The 13,257-nt window shown below is 45.1% G+C and overlaps 1 protein-coding gene across 1 annotated transcript; it reads left to right on the top strand.

Moving 5' to 3' along the window:
- The first annotated feature begins 10,546 nt into the window (after nucleotides 1-10,546).
- On the top strand, nucleotides 10,547-12,154 carry LOC115511440 (ubiquitin carboxyl-terminal hydrolase 17-like protein 6). Its single transcript, XM_030311841.1, has one exon. The coding sequence runs from the start codon at nucleotides 10,547-10,549 to the stop codon at nucleotides 12,152-12,154; it is 1,608 nt and encodes a 535-aa protein (XP_030167701.1).
- Nucleotides 12,155-13,257: the final 1,103 nt, after the last annotated feature.

The following is a 13,257-nucleotide window of genomic DNA, read 5'->3' as shown; positions in this document are numbered from 1 at the left end:
AGCAGCACTCTCAACAATAGCCAAATTATGGAAAGAGCCTAAATGTCCATCAGCTGATGAATGGATAAAGAAATTGTGGTTTATATACACAATGGAATACTACGTGACAATGAGAAAGAATGAAATATGGCCTTTTGTAGCAACGTGGATGGAACTGGAGAATGTTATGCTAAGTGAAATAAGTCATACAGAGAAAGACAGATACCATATGTTTTCACTCCTATGTGGATCCTGAGAAACTTAAGAGAAGACCATGGGGAAGGGGAAGGAAAAAAAAGTTAGAGAGGGAGGGAGCCAAACCATAAAAGACTCTTAAAAACTGAGAACAAACTGAGGGTTGATAGGGGGTGGGAGGGAGGGGAGGGTGGGTGATGGCCATTGAGGAGGGCACCTGTTGGGATGAGCACTGGATGTTGTATGGAAACCAATCTGACAAGAAATTTCATATTAATAAAAAAAAGAAAGAAAAAAATGAGGATTGATTATGCAAAAGATGTAAAGTGGTGGAAAGATGTTGGGTCAGCAAATGGTTGGAAAATCTTTAAATAGGAGGATCAGGACTGCTACACCAATGTTTCACTGCAGTAATTGCATGAATATCCTTTTCCCTAAAGGGAAAGACAGGGGGAAGAGGACACATGCATTGTGATTGATTTATGCAAGGATTGTAACCACATGAGGAATTTTGCCCCAATGTCCTCACTTTTGTTTTAGAAAGTATCACTCACTTGACAGAATCTTCAGTGAGTATTTCTAAAGGACACACTCACAGTAGGCACCTGCTCCTCCTGACCCACAGATCCCTGCTGCTCACCTGGACTGTGCTCTTGGAGAAACCCAGTTCCTTCACTCTGCAGCTCTCCTTCTTGCTCCAACTGGAAGGATCTTTTGCAGCTATTATTCTCTGTTGGGGGGTGGTGGGAGGAAGGGGAAGTATATGGATTTTGAGTTCTGTGCAAATTAATCTTTGCTATAACCAAGTCCAGGGCAGGATTTACCAAGGACGAATGAAGAGATGATGGAAGGTCAGCTGTAATGACACCTTCAATAGAAGAAACCACACTGAAGGTCCTTCATCAGACCAGGAGGAAATCCAGACTGGAGGCAAAAACAATGAACATGCTAGATGCTGATACCCGCCCACAAGTTCAGAGAAAGAATGCAGAATCCTCAGTCTTCTCCAAATGGGAGAGAATCAATATCTCCACAGTGGGTTAAAAATTATTTTCAAACACATCCAGTAAATATAAGAGCCACAAGAATAATCAAAATTATGTTATTTTCACAACTCCGGTCTCATTATTCCACATAATGACTAAACAGTCATTATTTTTCAAATGTTTAATCAATTTATGAATTAAAATATCCAGTGAATTTCCAGTTCCATTTTGAATGCTGGAGACTGAGTACCAAGAAAGATACGAACTTGTGGTCAAGATTGCAATCTAGTGTGATGCCAAAAAGTACAAGGTGAAGAAACATCTTCCTTTCACATAGTTATGAGTTATGAAAGAATCAGGGCAGCATTTGGAGTGGGATATGGGGAGCTGTTCTAGATATTTACTCAATGAGTGAATGGATGGACGCAAACATATGTGTTGGCAGACTCACCCAGAAAGATCAGATGATTGATACTTTCCAGCATCACATCTCTGAACAGCTTTCGCTGGGATGTGTCCAGCAGGGCCCACTCTTCCTTGGTGAAGTCTACAGCTATATCTTCAAATGTCACTGGTTCCTGAAACATCATGGATATTCTGGCTTAGACAGAGCACTCCCTACCGATGTCCAGATTAGGAGGGTTGAGATGACAGCACTGAGGAAGGAGGTAGAGGAGCTGGGTGTGTAGAAAGATCAATATGTATTTTGGGGGGTCCCGTCAGTTCACTGTCGGTGCGGAGCTTTTGGATATGTTTACAGAGATCTACACACTCTGACTTCATAATACTTCATTAAAGAAAATCGCATGAAGTGTGGTGTCATATAACCTGGACGTGTCTCAATAACCTGGTGATTAGAACTTTCTGACAGGTGATTATAAAATATTTGCCTGAGGGGCACCTGGGTGGCTCAGTCGGTTAAGTGAACAATTCTTGATTTCAGCTCAGGTCATTATCTCACAGTCATGAGATCAAGCCCCACATCAGGCTGTGCAATTCTTGGGATTCTCTCTCTCTCTCTCTCTCTCAAAAAATAAATAAACATAAAAATTCATAACTAAAACTCTCTTCCCTATTAATTTCAAGTAACTCTACAGATTCATCAAAAGACAAATAATAGCTATGGTGTGCTGCTTTTAAACCATAATCATTGGCTTAATTTATTCTCTATATGAACTTCTTGTCCCCCATCTACAAAGTGGTTTATTCACATGTTATGAATGTTGAAGGATCCAAGGCATATATGTAGGGAGCGTTTCCTGTCTAGCAACCCCGCACTAAATATAAGACATTATTGATCACTAAAATGTCAGAAAAGCTTGAAGGAATTGTGAGCATTCCTCAGAACTGAACAAGATTCATAGATGGCTCTCTTCATGCTACAGAACTGAGGTGTTCCTAACACAAGCAGCACGAGCCAGGGTCCTCTGAAATGGCTGTGCTGAGGACAGTCTTGCCCTGACCAGTCCTATGCCATGAGGACTCCCAATCCCAATCTTCTCTGGGACCTCAGACACCAGTTATCACTGTTTCTCTTGTATCTTTACTTGTCTCCATGCTAAAGGATAACGGAAACCTCATGACTTGTTTGGGTCTATCCAAACAAGTTTTTCAGAAATTTATTCAGGAACCTAATTTTATTCTACCTACCATACTCTCTCTCCTTTAGGTGTGTGTAGTGCAATTAAGAAAATACTCCTCCCTCCAAATTCTTTCCAGTTGTCAAATATGGACGAAAGGTTGATTACTAAGAGGTAAAAATGTGTGATTGGGGACAAGCATGATAGTGGTGGTTTAATTATATTTTTAAAATTTTTTCAGAAGTGTAAATTCTAATAACTGTATGAGAAAGTACAATAGAATACAATGCAATAAGATGGAGGGAAAAAAAACATAAACTGATTCTTCAGTCTTTCTAAACCTCTCTTCTGTTCCTCTCAACACTGAACAAGGCTCACATCAGGTCTTGTAACACTGTATTAATTATAGTCACATGCTGAAACACCCACCTCCCTATAGGACTATACTCTTCTCACTCTTCTCTAGCACTTTCAATCACCACCATTCTAAGCCTATTCCATCCAAAAATATGGTTAATGAGTGAATTATCTGTCACTGGGGCCATGGGCTGGATGAGAGAAGGAAGACTTCTCTTATCTCTTCTGTAAATACACAAGCCTAATGGAAGCTCTCATAAATTTGCATAATGTTAAGAAGGGAATTCATTATCGATAAGTTCCTGATGGATAACAACTATCCCAGAATGCTGGGGAAATTAGAGCACAGATGCCTCAACATCACCCGATTCCGCTTGCAACATGCATGCCAATAGGAAACACTGCCCATCATATGGCACTAGGGTGTAATTTCAGCAGAAAGATGCAGTCCCAACTCACCGGTGCCTGCATTGTCGACAAGTCAGTTGCCAGGTATCTTTCTCTGGTTTCTCACTCACAGACAGTCCAAGAACTAAGCAGGCAAAGCTGAGGATGGAGAAAAAAGTCATGAGATCCAGTACTGTGCACAATTTCCAGACTCACCTGTCAGGAAGCCCCAGACCTTCACCTGGGTGTGACCCCCTAGCCCAACAAATCACAAGTGGTGCACTCTAAGAACAGGGTGTAAGAGGTCACTCCTATCCCAGGGTCAAATGTCAGATTATAGCTGGGATTGAAAATAAAGGTCAAAATACAGATCTCTTACAAATCAGAACATGATAAACATTGTGTTGTGTGCATTCAGTAGCCTATGGCATTCAGAATTCTTCAGTTCCCTCCCTGATTCCAGAGCAGAGTGCTTCCGGACTCATGACACACATAGGGTTTGTTTTCCACCTGTAGACGAACACTGCGGAATTTCTCAGATTTCGTTTTTCTTGCTGTATGCCCTAGCAATGGTTCTCCAGTATCCATGGCAGCTCTCTGAAGCCTCAGTCCCCTCCTGCTCTCTGGTCTCCCCTAGACTTGGATATCAAGCAACTAAGATTACAATGGTGTTAATCAATTCATGGACTTTTATAAACCAATTTTCCCCTGACATCAAGAATAACTGAATGTATTTCGTGGAGAAATAATGCAAAAGCATCATGAACAAAGGGATCATTAACTCATCCATTTGCACCTGAGGTTCGGGGAAAAAAAAGAAAGTCAAATTTGTATAAGATGTGATTGTGCCCTTTCAGACTTACATATATTTGCCTATTTAGTCTCCACAGTAACCATGCTAACTGAAGTCTATTTATTACTTGATGAAATCCATAGAAAGAAATTAATGCAGAAAAGCAGAAAAGGAAGTATTTACCATGAAAAATTATAGAAACATAAGATGTAGATCACTGTGCCAATAGAACTTCCCAAGGTAAAGTAAATGCCCCATATCTGCATTGTACAATACAGTAACTGCCAGACCAAATGGTTATAGGATACTTGAAATCTTGCCAGTGCTGCTGAGATCTGAAGGTCAGTTATTTAATTTTATGACTTTATTTTTTTTAATATTTGTTTGTTTGTTTTGAGAGAGAGAGAAAGAGTGCGAGGGGGGAAGAGGCAGAAAGAGAGGGAGACACAGAATCCGAAGAGGCTCGAACTCACGAGCCATGAGATCATGACCTGAAGTCGGATGCTTAACTGACTGAGCCATCCAAGTGCCCCTAATTTTACGACTTTACAGCTTATAGTCACACGTGGCTGGTAGTTGTTTTGTTGGAAAACAAAGATCTAGGATCTTAGGGTAGGCAGTTAAAATAATTAAGTAGATTCAAGATCAATATGGGAAGGGGACATAAATAGTCAGAAACAGGGAGTGAGAATGGTGGCCTAAATGTTGACACAATGAAACATAAAGATCATCAGAAGCTGCTTTGATTAGACAGATGTCTAGGGGTGCCTGGGTGGCTCAGTCGTTTGACTGTCTGACTCTTGATTTTGGCGCAGGTCATGATCTTGCGTTTCATGGAATCGAGCCCCATGTCAGGCTCTACACTGAGTGAGGAGCCTGTTTGGGATTATGTCTCTCCCTCTCTCTCTGCACAACCCCCCCACCCCAAAATAAATAAATAAATAAACATTTTTAAAAAAATGATTTTAGACAGATGTCTAAAGAGAGATAGTATCTACAGAATTTTAAGGGGATGAGGCCAGCTCCCATGTCACTATGTGGAGAACTCACCAGAACCCAGAGTTGGAGGAGAGAGGGTGAAGCCAAGCAGATTCTGTGGTGAGTTCCACAGGCAAGCAGCCGATTCCTCTTGTTCTCCTCTTCTTCCAGTGTCCCAGACTTCTCCGTTTCTTCTCAAGACAAATACCTGGTTCACTTCCCTTTTATACTGGGAAAAACCCTTAGTAAACCTATTCAAGGGCAACATTCCAGGGTCACACCCTGACTGACTAGATCCTAAACAGCTGCAGCCTGTGGGACACACCCTGTTCGATTTGATTGGATTCTCCACTCATACAAAATTGCAGCCCTCACACCAAGTCAGAGAGACAAGACGTAAGGACACCTTGAAATGCTATTAGAGCATCCATTCATTCCTTGACTCATTCCTAAGTACTTTGGAGTGCATTCTGCGTACCGAGAAACACGGTATGTCTTGGAAATGAAGCACAGCATCAGACACAGTGGGATTCTACAGACACGAAACTGGGGGGAATATGGACTGAAAAACAAAATTTTTTTTTTTAAACGTTTTTTTTATTTATTTATTTATTTTTGGGACAGAGCGAGACAGAGCATGAACGGGGGAGGGGCAGAGAGAGAGGGAGACACAGAATCGGAAACAGGCTCCAGGCTCTGGGCCATCAGCCCAGAGCCCGACGCGGGGCACGAACCCACGGACCGTGAGATCGTGACCTGGCTGAAGTCGGACGCTTAACCGACTGCGCCACCCAGGCGCCCCAAGAAAAACAAAATTTTTAAAAATGATTCCTTGACTGCTGGCCACTGGCCACATACTTTCAAGAGCATATTAACAATTGATTAATTATCCAAAGAAAATGGGGAACACAATTTTAGACATTGTTTCTTGGTTAGTGGGGAAACAAACAAGAGTGTTACTACATAATGGAATAGAGTAAATAATTTTGTTTCCGTGTCATTCACAGTTGATTTACACATTTGAGTGGAATGCTTACAGTTGTAGAGATAAGCTCTTCTGGCTTAGAACTCCCTAAATTTCCAAGAGGAAATAATCAAACCGGAGGATACAGTAAGTGTTCCATTGCATCTAAGGACATCTTGTCTCTTTCTCCAAAAATGCCCGGCAGTCCTAGTAAGCCACACGCTCCAGTTCCTTCTTCCATGCTCACCGAAGAGCATGTCCCACCTCTGGCATTACCATGCAGTCTCCACTGACCCTCCTTTCACATTCTTCAGATTGTGTATAAACGAGCTCACAAATGAAACAGGTAATTTTACCACTAGATTTAACATTGTCCTACACTTTCGCTCCCCTCCCTCAGAACAGCAGAGGAATGACTTTTAATCTCAGATAATTTATTCCTGCACTTGTGTTTGGTACCTATTCTTTCCTGCTGTGTCATGAATTTTGTGCTATAATTTAAAGCGTATACACTTTATTTGAAAGTACCCCTTCTCAATTCCATCCATTCTCTGAGCAATTCAACAACTTGTGGCATCATTCAGCCTGAAATTTCAATTGGAAAAAAAAAAAAAGAACAAGAACAACAAGGGCTCCTGGGTGGCTCAGTCAGTTAAGTGTCCAACTTCGGCTCAGGTCATGATCTCACAGTTTGTGGGTTTGAGCCCCTCATCAGGCTCTGTGCCAACAGCTCAGAGCCTGGAGCCTGCTTCAGATCCTGTCTCCCTCTCTCTCTGCCCTTCCCTGCTTGCATGCTCTCTCTCTCTTTCTCCCTCTCTCTCTCAAAAAATAAATAAACATTAAAAAATTTAAAGAAGAAAACAAACAACAACAAAAATAAACTTCCAATTCCATTTACTTCCAACTGCTTCTCTCTCTCATCTTGTAATCCAAGGTGAGGAAGCATCCACTAACTGCCTTTTCTCCTTGTCCCACACCAATCTGATTTTCTGTCCATATCGATTTATGGACATCTTTCTTGCTGACAATTCAAACGTTCAAATCAACAAAAAGGATGTCAAGGCATATCATCAGTCTTTATGTTATTTTCCTTTCTTTTTTTTTAATTTTTGAATTTTATTTAAATCCACATTAGTTAACATATATTGTAATAATGATTTCAGGAGTAGAATTTAGTGCTTCATCACTTACATACAACATCCAGTGCTCATCCCAACAAGTGCACTCCTTACGGCCCATCACCCATTTAGCCCAACCCCCACCCACCTCCACAACAGCAACTCTCAGTTCTCTGTATTTGAAAGCCTCTTAGGGTTTCCCTCCCTCTGTTTTTCTTATTTTTCCTTCCCTTCCTCTATGTTCATCTGTTGTGTTTCTTAAATTCCACATATAAGTGAAATAATAGGATACTTATCTTTCTCTAAATGACGTATTTCACTTAGCATAATGCACTCTGGTTCCATCCGCATTGTTGCAAATGGCAAGATTCCATTCTTTTTCATCACCGAGTAGTATTCCATTGTATATATACACGTCTTCTTTATCCATTTGTCATTCGATGGACATTTGGGCTCTTTCCATAATTTGGCTATTGTTGATATTTATGTTATTTCCAACTTCAGCACACTTGGATCCCTTCTGTGTGTAAGCCCTATCTTCCCTGGAATCGTTTTACTGTTGCCACAGGTTAGGTTCTCAGAGAACAGACAGGACAGAGTTCAATGTGCTGGGTGTTTACTAGGCAGTGATCTCGAGAGGAACATCTCTGGAAAGGCTGAGGAGAGAGAAGTCTAGCCTTACAGCATCAGCCCGACCGCACAGGTTGCTGTAGAACTAGTAGGGCCCTCATACTTGGCCTCAACTAAAACAAAGTGGCCAGACCTAGGTATTCCCCACCTCCATCATTCACCGCTGGTCAGTCACTCTGGGGGCTGGGGGACTTGAGGCAGGTGGCTCTTGGCAGCTGAGTAAACCCCCACACCTGCTGATAGTTCAAGTCCTCCAGGATGCCTGCTCATGGCTCCTACCATCCCGTGTCACCCCTGCAGATCACAGAGTAATAAGAATGATGCCCTACAATAACTGGTCCAGACAGGAAAATCTAGATGTCTGAGATCTATGGGTCTGGCAAGGACAGATATCAGGGATAGCAGCTAGAATACAAGGGTTGACAGAACCCTGGGAGATTAATCTCTGTCCTGGTGGTACTTCCGCCAGCTGGGTGTGGACTAAGCCCCTGCATTCCTGGCATGGAGGCACACCCTACTATCCAGCTGTCCTCGCTCCTGAAAGGTGGTTTTTCAGGGTGCTGTACCAAGGCCCCTCTACATTTGCCCATAAGACTGTTCTTCCATGGTTGACACAGGATGACTCAAGCGCTCCCCTGGCTTGGCTCTCTATTGTGGCACATATTTCATTGTTAAATCTAGAGTGCTGACTCCAACTACCCCAAGAGAACTGCTATCATTACCATGCCACTCAGGGACAGCTCCGTTCTGATCTCCCCTCTCCTTAGGCTCATGATTATCATTAACATAATAATATAATCCCCTGGTTATGATCATTATCATGATTGTTATTGTCATTCATCATTACTTTCATTATTACTTTTCTTCCTGTGAATTATTTTTGTAGTTGTTAATATACAAGCTTCAACAGAGTTTCTCCACAGGAAAGCGATTCCTGCTATACCACATAGGATTTATTTTTCTGAGGAGCATCCTGAAATATTCCAAGTCAGCCTCCAGAAGCGGGATCAACCCTTGATACCATGGAAGCCTCTGGAAGGGCATCCTTGGCACACTTCTTCTGATAAAATTTAATATCCCCTCTACAGCCCACCGGCTGCTTGTGCCAGCCTAGAAGCCCCAGAAAGTTGTTCTTGGACCAACAGAACTGCCACAAAATTCTTTTAGTCAAATCGGGGCCCCACAACCACTCTCACCTTCTGGGAAAGAAGGGAGATGGTGTCTCCGCCCACGGGAACGTCCACAAAAGCTCCTATATCTGATCTGGAGCCCTGGAACCACCATAGGTAAACATGGAGGTGCAAGAACGGCTTCCTAGGCCAGCCTGAGGCTCTGGACATCTTCTAAGTCCAGGATAGGCTCGTGCAATACTTGAAGACACTTTGGAGACTGGGAGCTGCCATTCTGCACAACCCGCAAGTTTTCTAAGTCTTCATGGACAGTAATCTTTCCAAAAAAAAAAAAAACACATTTGGTGGACCCACACAGATTCTGGCTGGTGACAAGAAAGGTCTTCCAACACGATACCTGAGCTCCCTTTGGAAAATGATCCTTCACATTCCAGAAAACTAAATGTCCCACATTCCTTGACTCACTTGATGTTACTCTGGAAGGAAAGTGGATACTCAGAAAGAATTTCATCTGAAGTTGGAAACTGTCAAGTCAATCTGTCCAGAAATGGAACAATGATAATGAGAGGGGAGGAGAAAGTGCTGAAACGTGTGTCTATCCAATAAGGAAGGGAGGGGGAGGAGGAAGGCTGAGCTGAGTGGTCTCTCTGAAGAAGAGTGACCACACCCTAAGACCTTTAAATGAATCTCAAGTTTGTAGCTAATTGGATGACCTGTTCCTAGTCGGCTGGGTGGGGCAAGCTGTAAAGGGCTGAAGAGAGGGCCACAGCTATCATTCAGAGACTGGCTTCTTTTTTTAAAATGTTTTTCAATGTTTATTTTTGAGACAGAGAGACACAGAGCATGAACAGGGGAGGGTCAAAGAAACAGAGAGGGAGACAAAGAATCCAAAGCAGACTCCAAGCTCCAAGCTGTCAGCACAGAGCTCGACGAGGGGCTCAAACTCACAGACGGTGAGATCATGACCTGAGCTGGAGCCAGAAGCTCAACTGACTGAGCCACCCAGGCGCCCCTGAGACTGGCCTCTTGATAGAACCATCGCTGTGCAATGTGAGGCTCCACATGGGAGATCTTGTAAAAGCTGTTTCTGGAGACATGGAGACTACCTCTTCCATGGAAACCTCATGGAAATGCTCAAGTCCGTCTGTCCAGAGAGGGAGCAATGGAAATGAGGGAGGTGGAGAAAGTGGTGAAACGTGTGTGTGTGTGCCTCTTGAGGAGGGAGGGGCAGGAGGAAGGCTGGGCTGAGTCGTCTGTCTGCAGAAGAGTGACCACACCCTAAGACCCTTCATCCAACTCCAGCTGGTAGCTGATTGGATGACGTGGTCCTAGTCAGGTGGGTGGGGCGAGCTTTACGAGGGCTGAGGAGAGGGCCACAGCCATCATTCTGAGACTGGCCTCCTGAGAGAAGCATCGCTCTGCAACGTGAGGCTCCACGTTTCAGGAGACATGGAGACGCCCTCTTCCCACTGCCGAGAGGAGACTCAGTTCCATGTCTTTCCAAACCTCAAACCTTGCGGATCAAATACGGGTGGTGCTGAAGGCCACGGAGGACCCACTCTGCCTGAGAAGCCGGCACCGTCATCGCACACACCCTGCGACCTGCCTAACGGTTGGGCTCCCACGTCGACAGGTCTGCCCCCCGCAGAGAAACCTGTGAGTTGGAGGAGACCTTCTGCGGTTGGGGCTGGCCTGCAGAACCTGGGGAACACGTGCTATGCGAATGCGGCCCTGCAGTGTCTGACGTACACACCACCCCTCGCCAGCTACATGCTGTCCCAGGAGCACTCGCGAAGCTGTGGGAGGCAGCCATTCTGCGTGCTGTGTGCTCTGCAGGCTCACGTGACCCGGGCCCTCTGCCGTCCGGGAGACGTGATCCGGCCTCCGCCAAAACTGCTCGCGGCCTTCCACACACACAGGCAGGAGGATGCCCATGAGTTTCTGATGTTCACTCTGGATGCTATGCAGCAAGCGTGTTTGCGTGAGGACAAGGCTTCAGAGCCTCAGGCTCAAAACGCCACCCTCATCCGGCAAATCTTTGGGGGGTACTGGAGGTCTCAAATCCAGTGTCTCCACTGCCAGGGTGTCTCCAGCACTTTGGACCCTTACCTGGACATTAGCCTGGACATCAGGGCAGCTCAGAGTGTGAGCCAAGCTTTGCAACACTTGGTGAAGCCCGAACAGTTGGATGGTGAAAATGCCTATCGCTGTAGTACTTGTCTCGACAAGGTACCTGCTTCCAAGACGTTGACTTTGCACACTTGCTCCAAGGTCCTGATGCTGGTATTGAAACGATTCTGCCATTTCACGGGCAGCAAACTGGCTAAGGAAGTGCAATATCCTGAGCGCCTTGACATGCGACACTACGTGTCTGGGCAGAACGGGGGGTCGCTGACTTATGTGCTCTATGCCGTGCTGGTGCACGCGGGCTGGAATTGTCACAGCGGACATTACTTCTGTTACATCAAAGCTGGGAACGGCCAGTGGTACAAGATGGATGATGCGAAGGTGACCGCCAGTGACGCGACGTCTGCCCTGAGCCAACACGCCTATGTCCTCTTTTACGTCCAGAAGAGTGAATTGGAAAGAGACCGTGCGAGTGAGCCAGGTGCTGGGGAATCCACATCCCTCCAGGCTGACCACGCAGGCACGGCTGCGGCCCAAGGGGGGCCTGAAACCGACCCCAACATCGAGGTGCCACAATTGGAGGATCACGTGGAAGAGACACCACTGCCAGCAATCACGTTAGACCAGTGGAGATGCCTCCAAGAAAGCCACCGTCCCAAGTCTGAACTCAACCTCAGGAAACTAGAATTTGCTCTTCCCCCCGACGCAGTCCTAATTCACCAGTCCAAATACAGAGATGAGATGGGAAAGGATCACCGTGAACCAAATATCCACCGGCTCAACAGTTCAGCCAGGGACATCCCACCTCAGAGGGCAACGGCCATTAACCAAGTCCCTTGTCTCACCGGCAGAGCCAGAGCTACCAAGAGGAAGAACAAGAAGGGACAGAGGTCTCAGGAAGCAGTCCAGGGATCCCACTACAGGCTTTGAGATACATGCCTGCCCCCGTGCACACTCACCCGCCCTCACTCACTACTCACTCACTCACTCACTCACTCACAGTCCCTTGTAGGCCATAATTTGTGTGTTATGGGTGGGTGTGATCGGGACATGTGGAGGGACCATGAATCTGGCTGTATTCACAGGATATGGCATTCAACTTGGCCTGGAGATTCTTGAGCTTTAAGGCTGGCTTTCTATAATGATATTATTGGAGAGATTTGGAGGATTATGCTGGGTATTTGGAGGATTTCTCCCCTCCGTGACACAGAGGAGAATTGGGGGCCAATCAGAGCTGAAAGGGATGTAGGGAGTGGCCAGTCAGGCCTGAAGAGTAGAAAAAAGGCTAAGCACCTGAAGTTCGTGAGAAAATGCCTGACATTCAAGTTCCCATCAATGAATTCCTTACTCTCTGTTTTTTTTTTTTAAAGCACATTTGTTCCTATGAGTTCCTATTAGTTCCTAGTGTGTAATATCTAGTATCTAGTACCTAGTGTCTAATACCTAGTGATGACTTCATAGGGTCTAGAATTGAGGAGCAACAAGGTGATAGGATAGATGGGATTAAAGTGCCTACGAGGTCACTTGACCTTGGCCAAGTATAACAGTCTGGGAAGGAAGGAAGTGTCACTCACTGACCAGTCCTCGGGCACGCCAGATGCTGAGTCTCCTCCACTAGAGTCCGCCTGCCACCCGCCATTCTGGATGTCTCCTGACACACAGGAGGAGCATATTTGCATTTCAGGTGGGTTGGGATGATTTGGGCCTTACACAAGCTGTCAGAGAAATAGGACAGGGAGGAAATGGAGGTTGTGATGTGCCTCTACTCACCAAGTGAAGGACTCTTTAGTGTTGAAGAGTATTCTGAGGGCAGAGACTGAGGAAAGGGATGGCTCTCAAGGTTCCTGAGGACATGAGGTTCAGATTCCAAAGGAACTGAACCCCAGAGTCTGATTGGTGTGGGGGCATGCGGGAGCAGTGACAGCATCCTGCTCCATTTCACCATGGGGTCTGAAAGCCTAAAGAATTCACTCCGAGTTCACCGGAGTTTTGATATTCATTTCCCATGGTTTACAAGGAAATTCAGAGTGGGG

The sequence above is a fragment of the Lynx canadensis genome, chromosome B1 (genome assembly GCF_007474595.2).
Source record: "Lynx canadensis isolate LIC74 chromosome B1, mLynCan4.pri.v2, whole genome shotgun sequence".
In the NCBI taxonomy this organism is placed as follows: domain Eukaryota; kingdom Metazoa; phylum Chordata; class Mammalia; order Carnivora; family Felidae; genus Lynx; species Lynx canadensis.
The sequence above is the reverse complement of the archived record's forward strand: the minus strand, read 5'-3'. Positions and strand labels throughout refer to the sequence as shown.